Genomic DNA, 23,223 nt, shown 5'->3' on the forward strand with positions numbered 1-23,223 from the left:
ATGTCTGCTATGCATATCATTAACCCGGCAGTTGCTGGGGTATTTCGCCACCCACCGTTTGCTGGGGGGGGGGCGTTAAACGCCCCCAGCCGATAACTCGAGAACCAAAAGGCGCAGCGAAACGCACGAGGCGGCAAACGAAAGAGCGCGACGAGACGCTTCAGATGAGTACTTTAAAGTTGAATTTTGAGGTCATAGGTCGGGTCAAGGTCAGGTCAAACACCTGAAATCGGGCTTTCAGTAGCATGGACTTCAGGACTTCACAATGGGCGCCTCTCGCCATAAACTCTGTCAAAACGGTGCACAATCCATCTTATAAGGCCTACAAGAGTGTCAGCTCCATATAAGGGTCAGTCAAGCATAGGTCAGGGTCAAGGTCAGGTCAACCGGGTAGGCACATATGCCCGAAAATCAAAACTGATATTCGCAGCCTGTGACACAGGTATTATAGGTAATTTGGGGCGTAGAACACGATGGTGACATTCATTTTATCATATGTGTACGTGTTTGACTCAAAAAGTTCAATTTAAGAAATTCATGTATCATGGTCGTGAGGTAGTCACGAAAAATTGCCAAGATTCAGTTCCAGATTTTGGAAAATGCGGAACGATAATCAATAATCGAAGATAGCCATTTGATTGATCATGGTATTGGCAGTCTAATGGCGTTTACGGCATGTCTGTATGTCTATTCTGTGATTTTATATGATTTTTTTGAACATATGCCGTTTTTGGTCGAAAACTCAGAAATCATGACGTCACGAAAACCTCGATATCTCACAAATTTTCCGACCGATTTTTTTGAAACTTTGTCACAATAAACTTGAATCAATTCCCTACAGGTACCCAAAATTTGGCGCGCCTGCGGCGCGCCGTTTTTATGCTATGGCCCAGCGAAAAAAGTGGGGGCGTTTAACGCCCCCCCCCCCAGCAACTCGCGGGTTAATTATGATATTCGTGACTGCGGAGCTTGGTCGGCTGATCTAGAGGTCCTCATATTGACCTGTCGCAGAGAATGGATCACGGGGGGTCGGCGGACGGGCGGCCTGGGAGGGACGCCGGGCTATCTGTTCGGTCGGCGATGACGGCGCCGTTAATCTGTCGCTCGTCACTCGGGCGGGCAGCCGGCCGGCACGGGCGGCGCCGCGGCGTGTGGGAGCCGTCGGCGCCGACGGCCGCCACCGCCAGGCACCGTCGGTGGCGACGGTGCGCGGCGCGCGCCCGGGGATCGATGGTCGGGCCGTCGGCGGCGGCGGCGGCGGCGGCGGCGCTCAGTCGGTGCCGGCGTCATGGCGCTGCTGGCCGCCGCCGCCGTCACGGGGCCGGGCCGCCGCCGGCGGCTGGGCGCGCTGGGGCCGCTGGCGCTGCTCGGCGCCCTGCTGGTGCTGCTGGCGCTGAACGGCGCGCCGCCGCCGCCGCCGCTGGCCGTTCGGCATGGCCGCCACCTGCTGCAGCAGGAGCAGGAGCCGGACACGTCGCCGGCGCCCGGCGCAGACGAGGAGGAGGACAACCTCTTCCCGAACGACCTGTTCACCAAGGAGCAGCGTCGCACGGGCGCCATCATCCTGCACGTGCTCGGCATGATCTACATGTTCGTGGCGCTGGCCATCGTCTGCGACGAGTTCTTCGTGCCCTCGCTGGACGTCATCACGGAGAAGCTCAACATCAGCAACGATGTAGCCGGCGCCACCTTTATGGCCGCCGGAGGATCGGCGCCCGAGCTGTTCACCAGCGTCATCGGCGTGTTCATCGCCAAGAACGACGTCGGCATCGGCACCATCGTGGGCTCTGCCGTGTTCAACATCCTGTTTGTGATCGCGATGTGCGTCATCTTCAGCCGGACGGTGCTGGAGCTCACGTGGTGGCCGCTCTTCCGCGACGTCTCCTTCTACGGCGTGGCGCTGGTGATGCTCATGGGGTTCCTGCTGGACGCCCAGGTCAACTGGGTGGAGGCGCTGATTCTGTTCATGTGGTACATCGTCTACTGCATCTTCATGAAGTACAACGCGCACATCGAGCGCCTGGTGAAGACCCACCTGGTCGGCAAGCGAGTCAGCCGGGTCCGCAGCACCGACCACCTGGTCGCCAACGTAAGTCCTGCCTCTGACAGTGCGGATAACACAGCGCTCTCGGACCATGTGCATCTCTTTACACCCGAGCATTGAATATTTATACTATGGCTGAGTTTTGTGGAATGACGGTTTTGTGTTTTTTTCTGGGTCAGCACTCGTCCTATATTTTGAATTTGTATCCCACTTTTTTAAGGACCACTTTCGGGCCTGGCTTATGAGATGCAGATTTGAATTTTGATGTCTCATTGGCCTGACTTTGAAAAAAGAATAATCCAAACCATTAACCCGCGCGGGGCTGGGGTCTCCAGCCGAACGCGCGGGGCTGGGGGGGGGGGGTAAATTTTACCCCCCCCCCCCTGTTATCTCCCGAACTAATGGTCCGATTTGGAAAATTCAAACGCCAATCGAAAGCTCTCATCACGAACTACTAAAAACATGTACTTAATTTGAAGTTTGAGGTCAAGGTCAAGGTCAGGTCAAGGGTACAAATTGCAAGTTTCTACAGTATCGGCCTTGCACCGTAGTTGCCGAAGAATGGAGTCATGGACTGAGACTGATCGCCCAAAACGTGTTCTTAGGCTACCAAGACAATATTCGTTGCATACAATATCATTCAGAGGTCAAGTTCAAGGTCAGGTCAGGTCAGGTCAGGTCACCAAAAAACAAAATATAGAAAAGGGCATGTGCGACACATGTTTTATGGGTCATTTTACTCATAGAATTCAATAGGCACACTCAATAAGTGATATGGACCACCTCTGGATGAATTTCAGGTCGAGGTCAGGTCAAGGTCAGGTCAAGTGAGGTCAAATTTTGAAGTTGGTTGTCAAGGCCTAAAAAGGTGTCTATCTGATGCAGTTTTTCACGGCGAATCGAATGGTGCTATTTTTGTTTCCGTACGAGGTCTAGAACTTCCAAAAAAGTCATTTTTCAAAAAAATTGTGTGTCGTGACGTCATAAAATTTTGAATAACTCCCACATTTTTGAACCGATTCTTCTAAAATTTGGTGTGTAGGTGCACATAGACCACTTCTCTGACATATATTCCGGTTTTTTTGATAGACTCAAAATTTTGGATTTTATAATGATTTTCCCAAAAAAATCAGTTTTTTGAGAAAAAAAAATTTAGGCCAAAATCCAAAATTTTCAAAAAACCGAGATAGCCATTTGATAGACAAAGTAAAATTACGTATAACCTTTTTTGTTACGTCTTGATTCCTTTAAAAATGAAGATGTTAGCGGCGTTTGAACTTTTGCCGTTTTTGAGGCGAAAATGGCGAACATGACGTCACTAAAACGTCAATTTCTCAAAAATTTTCCGACGGATTTCGCTCAAATTTTCAGGGAACGTGTCAAATTGATGTAGGAAAAGGTACTGAAAGTTTGGCGGCGCTGCGCGCCGCCGTTTTTGAGATATCGCAAAAATTCGCGAGGGGGGGTAAAATTTACCCCCCCAGCCCCGCGCGGGTTAAGTTGCACTTCTTGCTTTCCTCGTATGAGTGTGATACAAACAGCCTCTCTAATTTCTTTTTATGGAGAGTAAAATAGGTATAACGATTGTGTGAGATCGCGTAACTTCTTTCTCCTCCTAACCGGTGGCAACTTCGGCCTTGGGTTTAGATGATTCAAAACATCTACCGCTCTAATATATGGTTTACAATTCAGCATTGACACAAATATTTTGCTTTTTGGTGTATGAGATTTAAAACATGTTTTGCAGCACTGTCGAATAAGTCTTTAAACCTTTATTTCGTGGCTGTTCTGGAGGTTTTTGATGATGAAATATCAATATGTATAGCATTGATTAGAAATCATCCCTAGCCCGCACATGGGGGGGGGGGGTGACTTTCATTGATGTAGTGTTAACAGTTCGTGTCAAGTGGGTAACTCATGCTGGTGCGTAAATGCTATCCTTACATGAGTCGATCCCCGCATCAAACAGACGGGTCGTGGGGTCATCGCCTGTCCGCCGTATGGTGAAGTTTACTTGCTACAGGTTTGTGACTTCAAACCTAGGACAAACTAAACTTCACTTTACAGAATCCACTCAATTTGGCTATTTTTATTATAAGGGGCTAATCTCAAGACCTTAGCATTTTGATATTTATCAACATGGTATCATTGGCGAGAGTCGTTTGTTAGTAGTTACATTTAGAATGTGTTGTGTGAATATTCCAATTGATAAACAAAGTGAAAACAATGTATCTTTAAAAACGAACTGGTCCCCGGGACCACACACACTTCGTAGGCTATTTTTGGACTTGTCGGATCTCATGGGCTCCAGTCGACCCTTTACTCGGCCGCAGGGACCGGGCGCGAGCGCTTCTGCCTTTGCATGCGGGCCGGGCCGCAGATAGAACGTGGCCGTTGACATTTTTCAGACGCCGGCAACCATTTTTGACGTTAGTCTGTACGCCTGTGTGTTTGTATAGTGTTTGTGTTTGTATCCGTGTTGGGTGCCGCCGCTGCGGCTGGAACCGTGCAGCGTTTCTGTCTTGTGCCGTTCACGGGTCGAGTAGTTAGCCGGTGACTTCCCTGGGCGCGCCGCGTCTGGTGCCGTGTGTCGCTCCCGTAGCCGATGCCTCGTTTGGTTCTCGTCTCCAGGAGAAGCGCCTGTTCACACCGAGCCGGCAGCGGCCGTCGTTCCCCTCGGACGTAAGCTGCTCGTGTGACCGTGCCTGGTGACTGAGCCGGCCCCGCTCCCGGGAGAGAGAGAGAGACTACCTGTCGAGCCTGCAAGATGAGCTGCGGCCGCCTGAAAACAATATGACCAGCGCTAATTGTCCCGGAACCGTGGAACTCGGTCTCGCAGCCGAAGGGACTATTCCCAGTTCCCGTTGTCAAGCCGACGGGACTGTTACCGGTCCATAAGCTGTTCAGCCGAAAGGACCCCAGCTCACAGGGCTCGCAGTCTTCTCTCCCCGGGACGGAGGCCGGCTCAGTCGGAAACTGTCGACACAACTCTTAGCCGACACCCTGCATCAGACGCATTACGCACCCTCACCATCCTGTGTCGGTAAGCCACGTCGTGCAGTCTCTGTTCCAATGCATGCTCGTTCTGCCGCCCGCCAAAGCCATTCTGTCATTCCCTCTGCTGCATTCGCACCTTCATGGCCGGTATTCACCATTCCACTGAAGCTATTGGTCACACAGTTTACTGGCAGTTGTCACTTTTCAACAAGCACAATATAATATGTAAAGTGTTATTGTATAATGCTTTCTTAAATTGCAGCCCATTAATGCTATATTTCTAATAACACACAAACAAATGGCAGTTTTTAGCAACTGTATTATGCGATGTGCTTCCAATATGTTTCATGTGATTTGGACAACAAATGCTTGCAATACGCTGAGAAGGCCACATTACCTTTAGCCGTGTGCGGCGCTCTGGTCGGGACAAGCCTCTGATCAGAATGCACAAATAATCCTCTGCAGCTTCAGGAGGATACAGTTTTTGTATCTGTGGGTATCTATGAAGCAAAACATGCACACACTGAGAAAACAGTGTCCCGATTTTCGGGCTCAGAGACCAGTTTTCGGGCTAATGTACCATATTCAAAACAGACAGCACATTTTGAGAATACTTTCTGAGCAACGCCACATGGGCTCATACGATCCCTTAAATCGGTATCATTGATCGCAGAAACAGAGCTCAGTCAGTACCCATTATCGGTGTCAAGCTCTAAAACTAGTCTCACTATGATACCAGTTTTCAGCCTGATCCCCATTTTCGAGCTCACCTGATTCCAGTTTGAGGGCTCAAATTGTGTGGTGAAGCCAATATTAGGGCTCACGTCATCGCTTTTCGGGGCTTTGGTAAAAGCTGGATTGCGTCAGCTGGCTGGCCAGCTGGCGACGCACGAAAGGTATTTAATTTTAGATATACCTAAGCGCGGTAGTAGGATGGACATAAATATTTCAAATGGCTTTAAATGAAAAATTGATTGGTAAATATTTATTCTTTTATATCTAGCATTGATATGTAAGAAGCTCTGCTAGCGCCACCATACGGCGCCAGCTGGCAAAAAAATCCAGTTAATACCAGAGCCCGCTTTTCGTCCGATGCAGCCCCTCCTCCCCCCTCCCCCGTGTCCAGCAGCTGCGAATAAGACGAAGCCGCGGACAAACTTTTTTTTTTTGCTCGGCCAGCCTAGCGCCAGTCTCGAGCGGTGGGACAGTTAACCCGGCAATTTTGGCCGGGATGCAAAAGTTACGTTAAACCGGTTTATGTTAACCCGGTAGCAAATAACAACGTGGGAGCCTATCTTAGGTGTGGCAAAGCTAACGGATTACTTACTTGTTGCCGAGGTGCCCAAAGAAGGTACTGGAACCGAAAACACAACATTGGTTCATGTATTTATTAACATTCATACACACAGTCATACTTGTGCAAGGTGTCAGTGTTCGGTTGTGGGGTGTAATAGCCAGGGAAAAAGTTCTATGAACTGAAAAACCCGGCTCCTATTACTTCGCAACATGGTTGTGTATTCAACATGAACTGCACGGAGTGCAGACGACATTGCCTGTGCTAACTTAACGTCTCACGGGCAGCGCCGCGCTCTGACACCTTGGTCCCAGAAGCGGCGGCGTTTCTGACCGCAAATCGCCGGAGAGCCGGTCGACGCCGTTGAGGGGACTGAGCAGGCCGCTGCCAGCTCCACCTTCACGTCCGCGCGGCGCAGCTCGGTGTGCGGCGGCGGCTCATCGCGCGGGCCGCACCCGTCCGTCCGCTGCACGAGCCGCTTTTCGATCCGACAGCGCAACACCGGCACGCCATTGTGCTGGCTGAGCGGCGGCAGCGGCACGTAGGCAACAAAACAGTAGAAATCGATGGGCCTGGATCGGCGTTGCCAGCAACGCCGGCAGCGGCGCGGCGGGAGGCGCCAGTGCCGCCGTCGGGGACGTGTGCCCTTCGCTGCGCTCATTCGAGTTGGCCGGCCGGCCGCGCGGCGTAGTCCTTTTGACACGGTGCGAGAATAGCCGGATGAAGGTGGACTTTTTATTGGCGTTGCTGGTGCTCACGCCGCCGGCGTCCAGTTTGGGCGGCAAGTCCGAGTACCAGGAGTCGGACAAGTCCCGCGCGAACGCCGCCAGCCGGTCGTCGTCACTGCTGGCGGCGGCCCGCCGACGGCGCTGCCTCAGAATCGGACGAGTCGGTGGTACTGAGCACCTCGCGGGACGGGTAGCTGGGAGTGGGCCGGCCGCGGCCCCTGCCAGGCCGCGCCACCTTCACCGGCGCAGCCGCCTTCAAACTGCCCTTGCTGGGCGGCGGGTTGGTCGGCGGAGGCGGCAGCGGTGCCTCGACGTCAGTCCGAGTCGCTGTCACTGGGCGGCCGCCGCGGAGACGGCTTCTGTTTGACCCGCAGCCGGCCTGGGCCGGCTCGGCGCCCTCGGCCGGCGGCGCGCGCCGTTTCGAGCGTTTCACCTTTTCACTGTTACTCTCGCCTGGTCCTCAGCGTCGAGCGGCTCGGCGCTGTTCGATTTCATGTGGCCCATGCTGCTGGGAAACTCGGGTGGGGACAGCTTTCTGACTGGAGTGCCGTCGAAGATGGAGGAGACGGGGGTGCTCGCAGAGTCCTTGCCCAATGCCCATGATAGAGCCGAGGCTCCACTGGACGCCCAGCTTAATCGGGCTATCGCCGCCCTCCTTCTATGGTGGATTCTTCGGCCCCCTACAGCCACTAGGGCCATCATATACTCCCAGATGGCGGCACCTAGGGGATGAGGGGGGGGGGTGTCTGGGCCACTTGTCCACCTCGTGGCGTCGCCAGCGACGCCTGCGAGTCGGAGCAAATGATTATGGGGTCTTCCTCGAAGGACGGGTGCTTCAGGAGATGTTGCTTTGCCGTCTTGAGCGCCACCATCTTGTAATTCTACGGACGGCCAGCTGATCTGTGCAATCTACTGAATCTGTGTCAGCAATCTAAAGAAGGGCCGTCCGTGAATACAACAGCGGGCAGAGCCTGGCGGCGCGGACTGGTGTGACTCCCGTTACGCTCGCCTGGAGCGCCCGAATCGCTGCGGCACTTGCGGTGCGGCGAGCGGTATCGGCGGGTGTCAGCAGAACGCTGTTGGGCCCGGCAGACTGGCGGTAGCCGAGCACTCGCTCTTAGGAGAGCGTCTGGACTGGCAGGCGTGTCCGCTAAGACAACCTGAGCCAGAGCCAGTGGCAAGGTCCGTGTCAGTATACCGGGTCCGACCAGGGGTACCGGCGTGGCTACAATCAGAGGCGTCTTTAAGGGCGTGTTGCCCACCTCGCTCGACCGTAGCTCGGTGCGACCTTGAAGGTCGGTTGTGCGTGTGTCTCTCCGTCGTCAGCCTTCAGCCTTCTCCGTCTTCCTTCGCCTCTCTTCTTCAAAGTCCTGCTCCGGTTAGAAGTCGAATGTATTTGCACACAATTGGGCGACCATTGTACTAACAGTACCAAGTGGTAACGAATAGTGCGCATGCGCTATCATGTAGAACGGCGCACAGTTCCTGGAGGTCCACACGCGCAGTGGCGGACACATTAGGTACAGATAATATATGCACGATACAAACATATGACAATAAACATAAACAAACAAACACAACATATGTACACTACGCGATCGGGCACAGCTCGTCACTACACTGCCCCCTCCCTAGACGCGTCGCCGATGAAGGTGACGTGTCGAAATCGATCCGGTGGTCGTGACTCGCGTCCAGAGCGAGTGCGGAGAATCGATCTGGGCTGTGCTGCCGTGGTGATGTCCGTGGTCGATGCTGGCCGCGATGGCGCTGCTGGTCGCGGTGTTGTCGGTCGTGTTGTTGGTGCTTCCGTTGGCGCCGGGCGTGGTGTTGGCGCTGCTGGCGGTGCAGGACGTGCGGCCGCCGGAGTGTCGTCATAGAGCAGGAGCTCCGGGCCGCCTGTCTGGGCGGCCGATGACTGCACGTCAGGTGCGCGCTGTGGCTGCTCCTGAGGTTGATCCGGCACCTCGTCCATGAAGGCGGGCTTGCAACGGTCGATGGTGATGACGTCGCGTCGCTGTCGCCGTTGGATGGTGATGGTCTTGTCTGTCCTGTTGATGACTGGGAACGGGCCGTCGTACGGTGCGTCCAGAGGGTAACGGTGGTCGTCCCGCCGAACGAAAACGTACTTTGCCGTCTTCAGCGCCTCCGGGACGTACGTGGCGCGCTTGGTTGTCCGTGGCAGAGTGGGTCGAAGCTGAGCCATGGCGCGTCGCAGGTCCTTGACGAAGGAGGCTGGTGATGCGTCTGCTGTGCGGCTGCTGTCGAAGAACTCGGCTGGGAGTCGCAGTGGAGAGCCGTATACCAGTTCAGCTGGGGACGCCTGCAGGTCGGTCTTGATGGTGGCGCGGATGCCCAGCATGACCAGCGGCAGCACGTCTGTCCACGAGGCAGCTTGGTGGGCACGGAGGCTGGCCTTCAGCTGACGGTGGAACCGCTCGACCATGCCGTTGCAGGCCGGGTGGTAGCTGGTTGTCCGAGTCCGCTGGCAGCCGAGGAACCGCTGAAGCTCCGACCAGAGGGCAGACTCGAACTGAGCGCCGCGGTCGGTGGTGATGATGGATGGAACACCGAACCTGGCGATCCAGTGCTCGAGGAAGGCTCGAGCCACCGTGGTGGTGCGAATGTCTGGCAGCGGGATGGCTTCTGGCCACCGAGTGAACCGGTCGACGCACGTCAGAAGGTACGAGTGGCCTCTTGATGGAGGCATCGGACCGACGAGGTCTACATGGACGTGGTCGAAGCGTTGCTGAGGCGGCTGGAAGGTGCCGACGTCGGACTTGGTGTGCCGGCCGATCTTGCAGCGCTGGCAGGCGAGGCAGGTTCGGGTCCAGCGGCGCACGTCACGATCCATACCGGGCCAGACGAACCGCTTGGAGACGATCTTGACGGTGGCCTCGACGCCAGGGTGCGACAGGTCGTGCAGAGCCTTGGCGAAGGGCCGGCGCAGCGCCTCTGGGAGGACCGGCCGAGGCGATCCGGTGGACTCGTCGCAGAGCAGACGGAGTCCATCGCCGACCGGGATGTGGCGCAGGCGCAGTGAGGTGTCCGAGGCCTCGAGTTCTTCCAGCGAGCCGTCTTCGGACTGGGCCTTGGCGATGGCAGTGAAGTCGGCGAGCGGGGGGCGCGGCTGGGCCACCATCGAGACCGTGCGCGACAGCGTGTCGGCGACCACGTTGTCTTTGCCAGGCACATGGCGGATGTCCGACACGAACTGGCCGATGTAGTCCAGGTGGCGGACCTCTCGTGGTGAGTAGCGGTCGGAAGAGGAGCCGACGGCCGTTACCAGCGGGCGGTGGTCCGTAAAGACAATTGCCGACCGGCCTTCGATAGAATGCTTGAAATGTCGGACGGCCAGGTAGATGGCGAGCAGCTCGCGCCCGAACGTACTGTACTTCTTCTCTGCAGGTTGAAGCGTCTTAGAGAAGAAGCTTAGCGGCTGCCACTCGCCAGCTACGTGCTGTTGGAGGACGGCGCCCACTCCGCAGTCTGAGGCGTCGACGAAGAGGGCGAGCGGCGCGTCCGGGACCTGGTGCGCGAGGTGCGTCGCCGCGGCCAGGGCGTCCTTGATGTGTCGGAAGCGCTGGCGTGTCGCGTCCGTCCACGCGACGGGCGCTTTGGAGTTCTTGCCCTTGTTAGTGAGCAGGGCGTGCAGGGGCTGCAAGAGTTCGGCGGCCCGGTGGACGAAGCGGTGATAGTACGCAACCATCCCCAGGAACCTCCGCAGCTGGGACTGCGTGGTCGGCTCTGGGAAGTTCCTGATGGCTTCGACTCGTCCAGGCAGCGGGCGGACGCCGTCGGCGTCCACCGAGTGGCCGAGGAACACCACCTGCTGCTGACCCAGGACGCACTTGTGCCTGTTGACGACGACGCCGTAGGTGTTGAGGCGCTGAAGTACGTGGTCCAGGAGCTGCAGGTGGTGTTCGGCAGTCGGGCTGGCAAGCAGGATGTCGTCGAGGTAAACGAAGCAGCCCGGTATGCCGCGGAGGACCTCATCCATGAAACGCTGGAAGGTCTGTCCAGCGTTCCTGAGGCCGAATGGCATCCGGACGCATTCGTAGAGGCCGAACGGTGTAGTTATGGCGGTCTTGGCGACGTCGACAGGTTCCACGGGTATCTGGTGAAACGCCTTCACCAGGTCGATCGTGCTGAAGACGGCACACCCGTGCAGGTCGGCCGAGAAATCTCGCAGGTAGGGAAGCGGGTACCGGTCCGGCAGAGTGCGGGCGTTCAGCGCCCTGTAGTCCCCACAGGGGCGCCACTCGCCGGGAGACTTCTTGGGCGCCATGTGGAGAGGCGAGGCCCAGCTGCTGCTGGACGGGCGGATGGTGCCCTGCCGTAGCATCTTGTCGAATTCTGTTTTGGCGATGTGTGTCCGGTCTGGTCGCAGTCGCCGTGGCCGCTGGTGCACTGGCGGCCCGGTGGTGACGATATGGTGTGTCACACTGTGCTTGACTGGTGCCGGGCCGGGCGCTGGCGATGTTACGTCCGGGTAGCGGGCGAGGACGGCGGCATAGCGAGCAGCAGCCTGCTCGTGGATGAGGCGCACGCCGATGGAGCACAGTCGTGACCGCTGGGCGCTGGCGCACACGGTGCCGTCTCGCAGGAGGCGTTGGCTGGCGACGTCGACGACGAGCTGGTGTGCGGCCAAGAAGTCGGTGCCCAGGATCGGTGTGGTGACATCGGTGACAAAAAATCGGTGCTTCAGGCTGTGATGGCGGCTTAACGTGACGTCCAGCAGACAGGTGCCGTAGACGGCGATTGGCGAGCCGTTTGCCGCGACGAGCTGCTGGCCGGCAGGAGCAGGGGTCAGCGTGGACTTCTTGGGCAGGCAGCGGCGTGGCAGCACGCTGACCTGCGCTCCGGTGTCAATCAGAAATTGATGATTGGTCTTCGTGTCCCGCACGAAGAGGAGCGGCGCGGCGGTGGGAAGTGCGCCCGCGCATTGCGCCAAGAGCGCGGGGCCGCCTAGTTTTCCGCCCAACTGCATGGCGATTCGCAGCGGCGTGCCCTGCTGCCGAACCGCTGATGGTACCAGCAGAGGTCGTCTTCGTTCGTCGGCGTCGGAGAGCGCGCTGGTGTCGGCGGCCGTGATGAGCTAGGCGCCCGTCGTCGGCGGGATTGGCTCCGGCCACGATCCCGTCGGAGCGCGTCTTGTAGGCGCCGGTTGCTGGCCTCGAGGCCTCGGTGGCTGGCCTGGAGGCTGTCCATCTTGGCGACTAAGGTCGCTACGACGGCCTCTAGTCCGGCTGAAGGTTGGGCCGGTGCCGGTGCCGCAGGCTGCGGCGGCGGGGCGGTGACGACCGCTACCCTTGGGTCCGGTCCGCTGGCGTCCAGGTATCGGTCTGCCGCTTCTGCCAGCGCGTCCAGTGCGCTGTCGGCCGGCAGTAGGGCCAGGGCAGCGCGGACGGGCTGCGGCAGACGATGTTTGAAGAGTGTCCGGAACAGCTCCGTGTCCACGGGAGCGTCCCCGGCGGCGGCCAGCTCGTTCCTCATGGAACGGAGGAGCGCCGTCGGCTTTTGGTCGCCGAGCTGCTGTCGGCTGAGTAGCGACTGCAGCCTGTCGGCCCGGGATTGCGCAAGGCGAGACTTCAGCGCGTCGCACAGGGCGGTGAATGACCTTGATGTCCTTATCACGTCCTTGACCTGGACGGCGATAGTCGCTGGCAGGTTGGCGACTAGAAGTTTGTACCGGAGCTCGTCGGAGCTTACGCCGCTGATGTCGAACGCGCATTCGACCTGTAGGAGCCATAGATCGGGCTCTTCTGGCGTGTATGGCGGCAGGCGGAACGAAGCTAGCGGCCGTTGAGCGGTCTCAGCTGGAGGCCCGTTGGACACCGTCGCGGGAGGGGCGCCCCGCGGTGCTGCGTTGTCCAACTCCGTGGCGTCCGGCATGACTGGGTTGGAGTATCACGTCGGGGTCACCAGTGTAATTCTACGGACGGCCAGCTGATCTGTGCAATCTACTGAATCTGTGTCAGCAATCTAAAGAAGGGCCGTCCGTGAATACAACAGCGGGCAGAGCCTGGCGGCGCGGACTGGTGTGACTCCCGTTACGCTCGCCTGGAGCGCCCGAATCGCTGCGGCACTTGCGGTGCGGCGAGCGGTATCGGCGGGTGTCAGCAGAACGCTGTTGGGCCCGGCAGACTGGCGGTAGCCGAGCACTCGCTCTTAGGAGAGCGTCTGGACTGGCAGGCGTGTCCGCTAAGACAACCTGAGCCAGAGCCAGTGGCAAGGTCCGTGTCAGTATACCGGGTCCGACCAGGGGTACCGGCGTGGCTACAATCAGAGGCGTCTTTAAGGGCGTGTTGCCCACCTCGCTCGACCGTAGCTCGGTGCGACCTTGAAGGTCGGTTGTGCGTGTGTCTCTCCGTCGTCAGCCTTCAGCCTTCTCCGTCTTCCTTCGCCTCTCTTCTTCAAAGTCCTGCTCCGGTTAGAAGTCGAATGTATTTGCACACAATTGGGCGACCATTGTACTAACAGTACCAAGTGGTAACGAATAGTGCGCATGCGCTATCATGTAGAACGGCGCACAGTTCCTGGAGGTCCACACGCGCAGTGGCGGACACATTAGGTACAGATAATATATGCACGATACAAACATATGACAATAAACATAAACAAACAAACACAACATATGTACACTACGCGATCGGGCACAGCTCGTCACTACAATCTCAGATCGGTAAATGGAGCAAATCCTCCCCGCCGCCTCCCGCAGTACCAATGTTGTACTGTCTGGGTGCTCGGTGACGGGTGAGGACCCCAGCGCCGCCTTCCTATTACTCCCCCGGTCGCAGACCCGTCGACCCAGGCCCACGTCGCACGCTGGGGGGAGCGCTCCCAGGCACGCCTCCGCAGCACTCCTCCTCGCTGTCGCGGACGCCCCGATCGGCAGCAGGTCCAGGTGGACCGTGACGCCGTCTGTTGGCGTCTACGGGGGCAGTCTCGTGGATAAGCGCGCCTCGGCGGGCAGCGCCACTCCAGTGGTCCCACACCGCTCCCCCGCGCTCTCTCCAGCCGGTCACTGACTTCAGTCACGGTTGGGGGGGGGGGGGGCTTCCGCCACGACGCGGCGGGTCCTCCGACGGGAGGGGCGATGCCAGCGCATCCCTCCTCATCTCTCCATCGGCACGACGCCCGCCTCGGCCCTCACGGCGAGTCTTGGAGCATGGAAATCGGGCAGCCAGTGATGACTCATGCCACCATCAGCATCTCCGCCTCCAGGACGCCAAGATGTGTGGCCGCAGCCGCAGGCAGCCACGCCGACCCCGCTGCCCGCATGCCCAAGTAGTCTCGAATCGCTGACACCTCTCCTGAAACAAGAGTGGTGTCGTAAACTTAAACCCCTTGCTGGCGCCCGCCAGCCGCGACAACACCGCCACACCAATTTTTGTGACCCCGGAACTTCCGTCCCGAGCCTTATTTCACGGCACGATGCTACAGTGCGCTACACGTATTGTGGTATTCAGCTTCCATGGAAACATAACTAATTTGGACGCTCAAACATGGGAGTCAGGAGTGGTTAAGGCCCAGAGCGTTCTGTCTGGTTTATAAAACCTTGGCCAGCAGATGTAAACGTGCTTTTTGTATAAGTGGCTTAATTTTGACGCAAAAGGGCACTAACCTTCGGCGCAAATAATGCAGAAATTTCAGCGCAAATTGCAAAATAGCTTGCGCCGAACTTCGGCGCATGACGGCTTCACGGGCGTCCGGCGTACCATATGGATGTTTTCCAGTTTGGGCTGCAGGTTTTAGCTCTAGGTTTTAGACTGTAGGTTTTGGATTGGGTTGGGCTGGGCTGGGCTGGGCTGGGCTGGGTTGGGCTGGGCTGGGCTGGTTGGGGTGGTTGGGTTGGGTTGGATTAGGTTAGGCAAGTTTAGGTTAGTTTAGTTTAGGATAGATATGAATACCTATTTTTTGTAAGTTGAATTACTTTTTTCATTTTGTAGCATCATATGCCTTCCATCTTTGAACTGCCATATTCAAGCACCAGAATAAGTATGGACTTGAACCTTTTCCAGTCTGGATGCCTGTATGGAAGTTGTGCAAAATCATGCAGTTGAAGGTATTGTGTTCACAGTGTTCTAAAATTGGATTTCAATTGGGTGTCCCAATAAAAAAAAAATCTGAAGACAAAATGAGATAGATTTAGTCTTTCCGCAAAACTGCATAATGCCATTTTTTACCTCAGATTTTGTCAGAACCTTCAAAGGATCTGAAATGAAATGATGTAGAGTAGATGCATCAACTGTCAAGTCATGCGTAACCTGGCAGCTGGCTGTTGAATCAAACTTTTGACATATTTTTTTTAGCAAAGATGAAATAAAGCCACTTGTCATATTTTTAGGATGAAAATATTTTCCCCATCATGTGTGGTTATTCACCTAAAATTCTGAAACATGGAACACTGTCATACCAGCATTCCATCATGTCAACCAGCATTCCGCAGCATGTTAGCAGAAGCAGCAGCATGTTATAAGTATATGAAAGATCCAAATAGGTTGTAGGTTGGTAGGTATTGGTACTAAGTTTAACTTAATAGGTTAGTAGGCAAAGTTAGGATTAATTTTAGTTGAGCATCAAGATAACCATTACGAACAAGTAACAAAATCCTTACCTACCTACCCTTGAAAGTATTGCTTCAATCACATCATCACGAAGAACCAGACAAAAATTTTGCACATTCTTACACTATTTGACATCCTGAATCCAGATATGATGCTTTCATGTGGCGCAAATACAAGAAAAACGAATAATCAAACCCGTGCGTATTCTTATCAACGGCGCCACAATTGTAGATCAGACCTTTTCTGAACAAATGCCACCACAATTTTAATTGATAAGGGATTAAAATGGCATGAGCATCAACATCTTGATTTTTTCTAAAAGATAGCGATAACTGATAACTAATAACTTACCATTCATTTTGAAATCACGGCGGTAGGTACACCAACACATGGCACTGAAAACAGCAAAAGACGGAATGGCGGAATGTCGTATGGAGCCCTAAAACGCAGCTCGAATTGAGCCCGAAAAGGAAGACGAACTGATGCCGCTTTCGGGGCTAATGTACTTTGAGCCCGAAAAGGGCGCCTAACTGATCCCGATTTTAAAATCATACAGATTTGAGCCCTGTTTTGGCACTCATATGAGCCCTTATTCAAAAATGTTCTCAAAGTGTTTTCTGAGTGCAGAAAGTGAGCGCTGTTTCACGATGGGAAAAGGAGCCTGAAGCCCGGATGCCTTCCATCCCTTTCCCTTCTCGTTCACCAATGTCCTCGATTTTGCCCCAGAGCAAACCATCCTAGCAGACATCTGAAAGCACAGACCAGACTTGGTCTGCCGTGGGCTGGCAGACCCCGCCTGCTGCACCATACCGCTTTCTCTCAGATGGGAGATACTGGTGTCCGGTAGCCAGGCGCCCACTGCAATACTACATAGAGCGGGCCGTTTGCGTACTTATCCTGCCCAAAATCAGTCGGCCAGTGCTCTGGTCGGAAGGAGAGCACATATTTGTATCGATTCTTGATAAAACTGTCAGGAGGAACGCACAGACACCAGTCGTATACCAGAGGAAGGCGCAGGCCTCCCAGCAGGGAGGCTGGCCTCCTTCATCCCTTTGAACTATGGGGAGAGGGAGCTAGATCCCGCCTCAGATTTGTCGTGTGACGAGTTTTCAAATCTACTTCCAATGACCTATCAGAGGTTACATGTAGATAATCTGCTATGAGGGCTGAAGACCGCTCGTATGACCTGTTAGAGGCCACAGACATCTTGTATGCCATGTGAGACACTACAGAATACAGACCCATGCCTCGTGACCTGCCAGTACCTACGAAAGATACAAACTTATTTTGTGATTTGTTAGAGACTACAGATCTGTCATATTACCTGTTAGATGCTAGAGCGCTGTCAGGAGACCTTCTGGAGGTCTTAGACCTCACGTCTATGACCTATCCACAGCGGCCGCCACCTGGAGGGACCGCCGCCGGTGCGGGGCAGACTCAGGCCTCCACCTCCCAAACGGTGTCCACAGCGGTGAGAGGTGTTCACACGACTGCTCTAACCATACTAGCATCGCTAATATTATACCTCGGTAACATACCATACCATAGTAACCATACCATGCCATTACCATTATTGCCATACCATTATACCATTATAACCATAGTAATAATACCTCGTTAACCATACTAACCATACTAACACTTTGACAGGGTGAGAGGAAATGTGCCTATTAACCCTATAATGGTGGCTATAGTAGTGGCTAATAATAATGGTGGGTTAGTGCTACGACGATTTTAATATCTGTAGACTTCCACACGTTCGGTTATCTGCCTTGATGCATGCTGCTTTTATTATGCTTGTTTGACGTGCTGTTGAATGTATTGGGTTACCTTTGATGCTGAGTACCTATCCACTGACCACGCACACGTGCTATCAATCTAATAAAAAAACAAGCTGAGGCCTCTTGCACCAAAATCCTCTTGCACCAATGCTTGGATTATTTTGCATCGTATACGCAGTCCAAGTCTCAAATGTAACAATTTGCATGCAAAATTTAGCAAGCACATGTAGGATTATGTATTGGGCTATTGCAAACAAATTTACCACAGTTAGATTATATTATTCTGAAAACGGTGTTTCGATTTTACCTAGCTAGTTAGTTTGGTGCAAGAGGCCTCTGCTCACGAAATCAGTTTGTGGTGTGAAATCAATGAAATTAAATGATAAAATGAAATGTGATGTGATGACATTGAATCTCTAACACAAAACCATTGCAATTGGTGATTCATTTCTCTTAATTCGGCCGCCGCAGGGCCTCCGCGCCACCCGCCGAACGGGGAGGGGGGCAACTAGTTGGCCCTCTTTACTTCTGCGGCGATATCGTTGCTTTGCAAAGAGATAGCTAAACGAAACTTTGCACACATTTCTGTATTGCTAGCCGAGGTTGTGTTCAAATTTGGTGTCTGTCTCATTTAGAATAACGTCACAGTGACGTCAGAAGCCCAATTATATCTTGGCGTGTCTTAGTTTCCTCACGATATACCTATCCGATATGTATGGGATGCATGGGACCGAATATGTATATTCCGATCTCCGGTCAGGAACTATAGTTGAAGATTATCTTAGATGTGTCAGTATGACAGTAGGTGCTGTTTAGTTCATTTACTGTTGCGTGTCATGCTCAGTGACATCAGGAACGCTCCGTGTCAGAAACACGACAAAACTTTATGACGTCACTGTGACGTCATCTTGAGAGCTACAACCACCAAATTTTACTCAAATATGGTCTAGGTATTCATTTGAAGTAGACCAAGTTTCAAGCTCATATCTTATCAGGTTTCGGAAATAGCACACAAAAAGTAAAGGCGGGGGGGGGGGGGAGGGGAGTGTTTATTACTAATGCTTTTACCAGATCTCTGGAAGAAAGCAATGCTCGGATAATTAATTCAATTATATCTTATGTTTGCGAGATATTATACCTCGCTATTTTTTTGTGGCTGCTTGTCAACCGTGGAGAAGACCTTTACTTGATAGTTTAACGCCATTTTTACATTTGAAATGCTAACATTTAATTTTAGTTACCTACATGCACTGGGATGACATCAAATTTCGTGAAGCATTTCATATGAAGACAATGCAAAAAACCTTTAAATTCCATCTTGTGCCTCCTCCTTCTCTCGTGCGCCATTTTCAATATCAGCGCCTCCTAATTGAATACCGTGTGAGGCACAAAAAACATCCGAAGTTAATATGTGTCGGTGAAGCGACGTAACAAGTTTCAGGACAGTCGCATTACTCATATACTCGTATAAGCATAGGCGGCGCCAGATCTGTTTAAGCCTAATGCATTAGGGGAGAGCGGGGCCAGTTGAAACACGGGGTCAGATGAAACATGGCTTTATTTTCAACAGTATGCAACATATGGCGTTGCCGACACCACTGCGCATCCGCGCTCGACCACTTCCTTTGTCAACGGCGTTTGGGCGGCAAACGGACGGTAATTTTGATTTGACACTTGTTTTGGAGCGTTTGGGAGAAATCGTTCTTATGGATATTTTGTGATATCTCATATGCCTTTGTTTGCTGAAAGAAGAACTCCTGGCTCCGGAATAACACCTTATTTGGCCCTTCATTCAGCATGATGCCGTCCCTCCAGCGCGTTTGACATGTGCTTTACGGCGCGTGCGAGATGGCGGGAGCGGATGGGGTCAATTGAAACGCTTCTCTGAGCGTCAGTTGAAACAGGGCCACAGGCCGTTTCAATGGACCCCGGCGACCTTTGCAATTGTTATTGTTCAGGGGCTGTAAACATTAAAGGAAATAGTTCACCTTGGAAATGAGCTTTTAAACTGAAATAGTAGTTTAATAGAGTTCAATTTTTGACCCCTTTTTCTCCAGCCTTTTGCTTGAAAGCACACTTTAGCCTGAGATATTTCTCATTTTTCTCATCCGCCCATTTTACCATAGTCTATGTACTTTATGTCACCTATTATGAGGAACTTTGCACTTTTAGCTTTCCAACGACCTATTGAATGGAGCATTTGGAAAAGTAAACCGGACAAAATATCTCCTTCAGAAAGTGGCCTTAAAGAGGAAAACATCCCATTGTAAAGGATAGGTGCAATTGACCCCATGGGCTGGTTCAATTGACCCTCGCATCGGGGTCATTTGAAACGGGCGTAGAGCTGTTTTATAAGCATGCGTTTGGCAGCGAAATATGTTCGAAACATAATTTTACATATCTTAAAATAAAGCCAAAAGGGCATATTTTTTCATGGCATTGTGCATTTTTCGATATGACAACTAGATCTCGCTGTGCATGTCAATATATAAAAAGTGGTTCAACTGGCCCCGCTCTCCCCTACCAGGCGCCTGAACGCTGCTCTTTATCACCGTTTATCGTCTGTCCCCAGCTGGTTGTCTCCTGTCTCCGTTTAATTCGCCTCCCGTCTCCGTTTAATTCATCTTTCGTCTCCGTTTAATTCGTCTCCGGTCTCCGTTTCAGCCGGGCAGCCAGCAGGGTCTGACGCGCCGGCCGAGCACCCCCATCATCCACTCGGGCTCCAAGTTCCGCCAGGGCCTGCTGCAGCTCATGATTCACTCCATTGACCCAATGCACAACGGTAAGTCGAGACATGTGCTGCGAGACCGTGGAACTCAATGTGACCACTCAACTCAGCTGACCCGTCTTGGTCTTTGCGCTCTACTTTGTCATGCAAGAATTCACGATAGGTATTTAGCTTTTCAATAAGGGCATGGGACGAGAAATTTTAAGAGACCATTTCGCCATATTCTTACTAGACCATTGCGCCAATAGTTGTGCAATATGCATGAATGTGGTTACATGTATAAGCGCTAAATAATGCATAGATGGCAACATACTTGAGGTAGGAATGCCAGATATATTGACTGCGGGAGGTTCACGAACGTTGCATATAACTTGCAATTACCACGTCTAATTGCAGGTAATGCTGTGCCAAAAGAGCTTTGAACAATCGTAAAACACTTGTTAGATCGCAAACACGACCTGCACGCTGCACACCGTTCTTCTTTTTTAATGATCCAGAATATCAACATGACTGAGCGCAGGCACCACAGGACATGTTTATTGGTTGCTAACGGTAACAGGTCAGTAACGATAGCTGACATGTTTAACGGTTGCCAGTGGCAACGGCGGCAAGCACTATATGCTTTTTCTGACTGACTCCGAGGTAGAGAGGGGCTGGCATCTCGGCAATCCAGTCTGTATGGCGCATCCCATCGCCGGGACGGATGGAACCATTTCAACACTTACTTTGAGGCCATTGTTATCATCGTTGGGATGTGCTCATCGTTTTTTTTTTTAGTCATGTCAATTTTATGGAGAAATGTATTCCTAAGAAAAGCAATCTATCATATTGCAAGAGTAATATCTTTTAAACAAAAACCATCATCTTGTATTTGACTTCACTAGTATCACTGTAGGATAATAAATGAAGCATGTGCACTGCGCCGGCGTAGAACTCGTCTTTATACCTACATACATGCCCTTACAAGTACGGTGTATAGTGTCTGTATATGTAAGTGCAATGTGCATGGAAAAACTGTTACATATATGCTTACATAGTCTTATTGCACACTTAACGTTGTGCTTAGCTTTGTTTACTGATGATGTCGTGTTATTTTCAGGAAAAGTTGACGAGAAGGCAACGCAGCTTCATGCCATTGCGTCTCTGAAAGTGCTGCTTGATACAACAAAACAAGACTTGAAGGATGGAAAACTTCAGGTAAGCAGAGCGCCTATGATGAGGATATCTTTGTTGCTTACGATGCTGTTGATAATATTCATAAGTTCCGACCGATGTTCTTTCATGCAATATTATCCCACCCAATATCTGGCCCAAATAATTTAAAAAAGAGTTATCTGTCTTGTCGAGTAGGAACTGGACACATCGAGGAAGTTTTGACGGTCGCAGCGTGAATCCCTTGCAGTTGACATCCTCTGGCTGAATAATTTGATAGTCGGCTGACTATGCATCCTACATATGCCTGTGATTCATTGTTCAAGGACCAGATGTGGCTAGTCTACTTTTGAAACTGATAATATTGTAATGAATTATAAATAGTTAGCTTAGAAAACCTCAAATTTCGGTTAACAGTTTGGTTTCAAATAATATTTACACTTATACGTTTGCTGCACTTTATTCATCGAATATTACATTAAGTGTAATAAGATGGCGAAGTACTAAAATGAGCAGCATTATTGAATATCGTAGAAGAATAACCTTATGCTCACTATCTTTAAACAATCCAAAAAATTAGCCTAAAATCAATGAATATATTTCGGAAACGTTCCTTCTTCAGTTCAAAAAGTTAACTATACAAGCCACAGAAATGTACAAATAATTGAACGCCACAAAAGCGCCGAATTCACTGATCCCACCTACGAATATTAGTCACATTCTCGTACCATATAAGTAGAACGGCCTCTTTTAATCAACGCAAGACTAAAATAACAGGTATACATAAGGTAACGTAACCAAATACAACTGTATGAGATCACTTGTGACCCAACGAATAACTATGCTAGTCATCTTAGAAACACACAATCACAGATAACAGTAGTACTACTGTTATCTGTGACACAATATAATTACAACTAACATGCAAGGTGTACACAACCAACTACTCAATAGATCGATTGTCTAGCCAACAAACTAGCCATTCATCCAATTGTTCAATCAACTAGTTACACCCATTACATTCAGTCATGGAGTCGACAAACCATTCAAGTATCCATTCCAAATCATTCAATCAAACGTTTTATCATACAATCAAGCAGTCATTCAATCAAACAAACAACGATTTTATCATCCAATCAAGCAACCCTTCAACCATTAAATCAATCAGACCCACAGTCGTCCATTCAATCATCTATCAATCTACCATTCAATATTCCATTTAATCATACATATAATCAACCATTCAATGATTCATTCAAACATCGGCATTTAATAAAACATCTAACTAAGCATCTCAAAAGCCAAAAGATCTAACAGTCATGAGGCTATCCCAACATCTATCACGTCTCAGTCTGACAGTTCACACTAATCACAGAACTGCCCAAGATGCGATGTTGGTGTTTAGGGCTGGTCGGTATGTCCTTATCCATAGCGACTCTGCTATTTTTTCTGTCTCTGCTGGTGTTGCATGTCTGTAGGATCTTGGCCGCGATGTGTTGGGGCTCTGGGCGACATCGAGGGTGGTCATCTCTGAAGTGGTCGCCCCACGGTGAGTCCATACGGTGGTTCTTCGCGTCCCGTAGATGTTCATTGTAGCGAAGTCGTATGTGACGTCCGGTTTCGCCGATGTAGCTCCGGTTGCACAGCGTGCAGGTAAGTTGGTATACCACTCCGGAACTGTGGCACCGGCCCTGTAGTCCTGCAGCACACGAGTGGCAGCGTGAGCCACCAGGACACGGAGGTGGTTTCAGGGCCGAGCGCACCAGCTGGTTCTTGATGGTCTGTTTGTTGGTCCAGGTCACTCCTAGGTTCTGTTGGCCACTCTTGTGTACGATGGCCTGTACGGTTTGGGCTAGCTTGTCATCGATGAAAGGTAACACGAGCCTTGTTACCGGCGTTGCTCGTCTTCTTGGTCTTGGTCTTGAGGTCTGG

At 52.1% G+C, this 23,223-nt stretch overlaps 1 protein-coding gene across 3 annotated transcripts in view; it reads left to right on the forward strand.

The window, feature by feature from the left end:
• Positions 1-1,278: 1,278 nt before the first annotated feature.
• LOC122389640 (sodium/potassium/calcium exchanger Nckx30C-like) overlaps positions 1,279-23,223 on the forward strand; it is a 70,174-nt gene continuing 48,229 nt past the window's right edge. For 2 of the 3 annotated variants that reach the window (XM_043381845.1, XM_043381846.1), the window contains exons 1-4: positions 1,462-2,089; positions 4,676-4,726; positions 20,076-20,193; positions 21,239-21,336. In XM_043381845.1, coding sequence (XP_043237780.1) covers positions 1,580-2,089; positions 4,676-4,726; positions 20,076-20,193; positions 21,239-21,336 — 777 coding nt within the window. In that variant the 5' untranslated portion in view covers positions 1,462-1,579. Of the gene's footprint in view, positions 2,090-4,675; positions 4,727-20,075; positions 20,194-21,238; positions 21,337-23,223 lie in introns of all 3 variants that reach the window. The other variant, XM_043381844.1, reaches the window with a different exon arrangement.

This window comes from Amphibalanus amphitrite, unplaced genomic scaffold (genome assembly GCF_019059575.1).
Source record: "Amphibalanus amphitrite isolate SeventyFive unplaced genomic scaffold, NRLGWU_Aamphi_draft 000366F_arrow, whole genome shotgun sequence".
Lineage (NCBI taxonomy): Eukaryota > Metazoa > Arthropoda > Thecostraca > Balanomorpha > Balanidae > Amphibalanus > Amphibalanus amphitrite.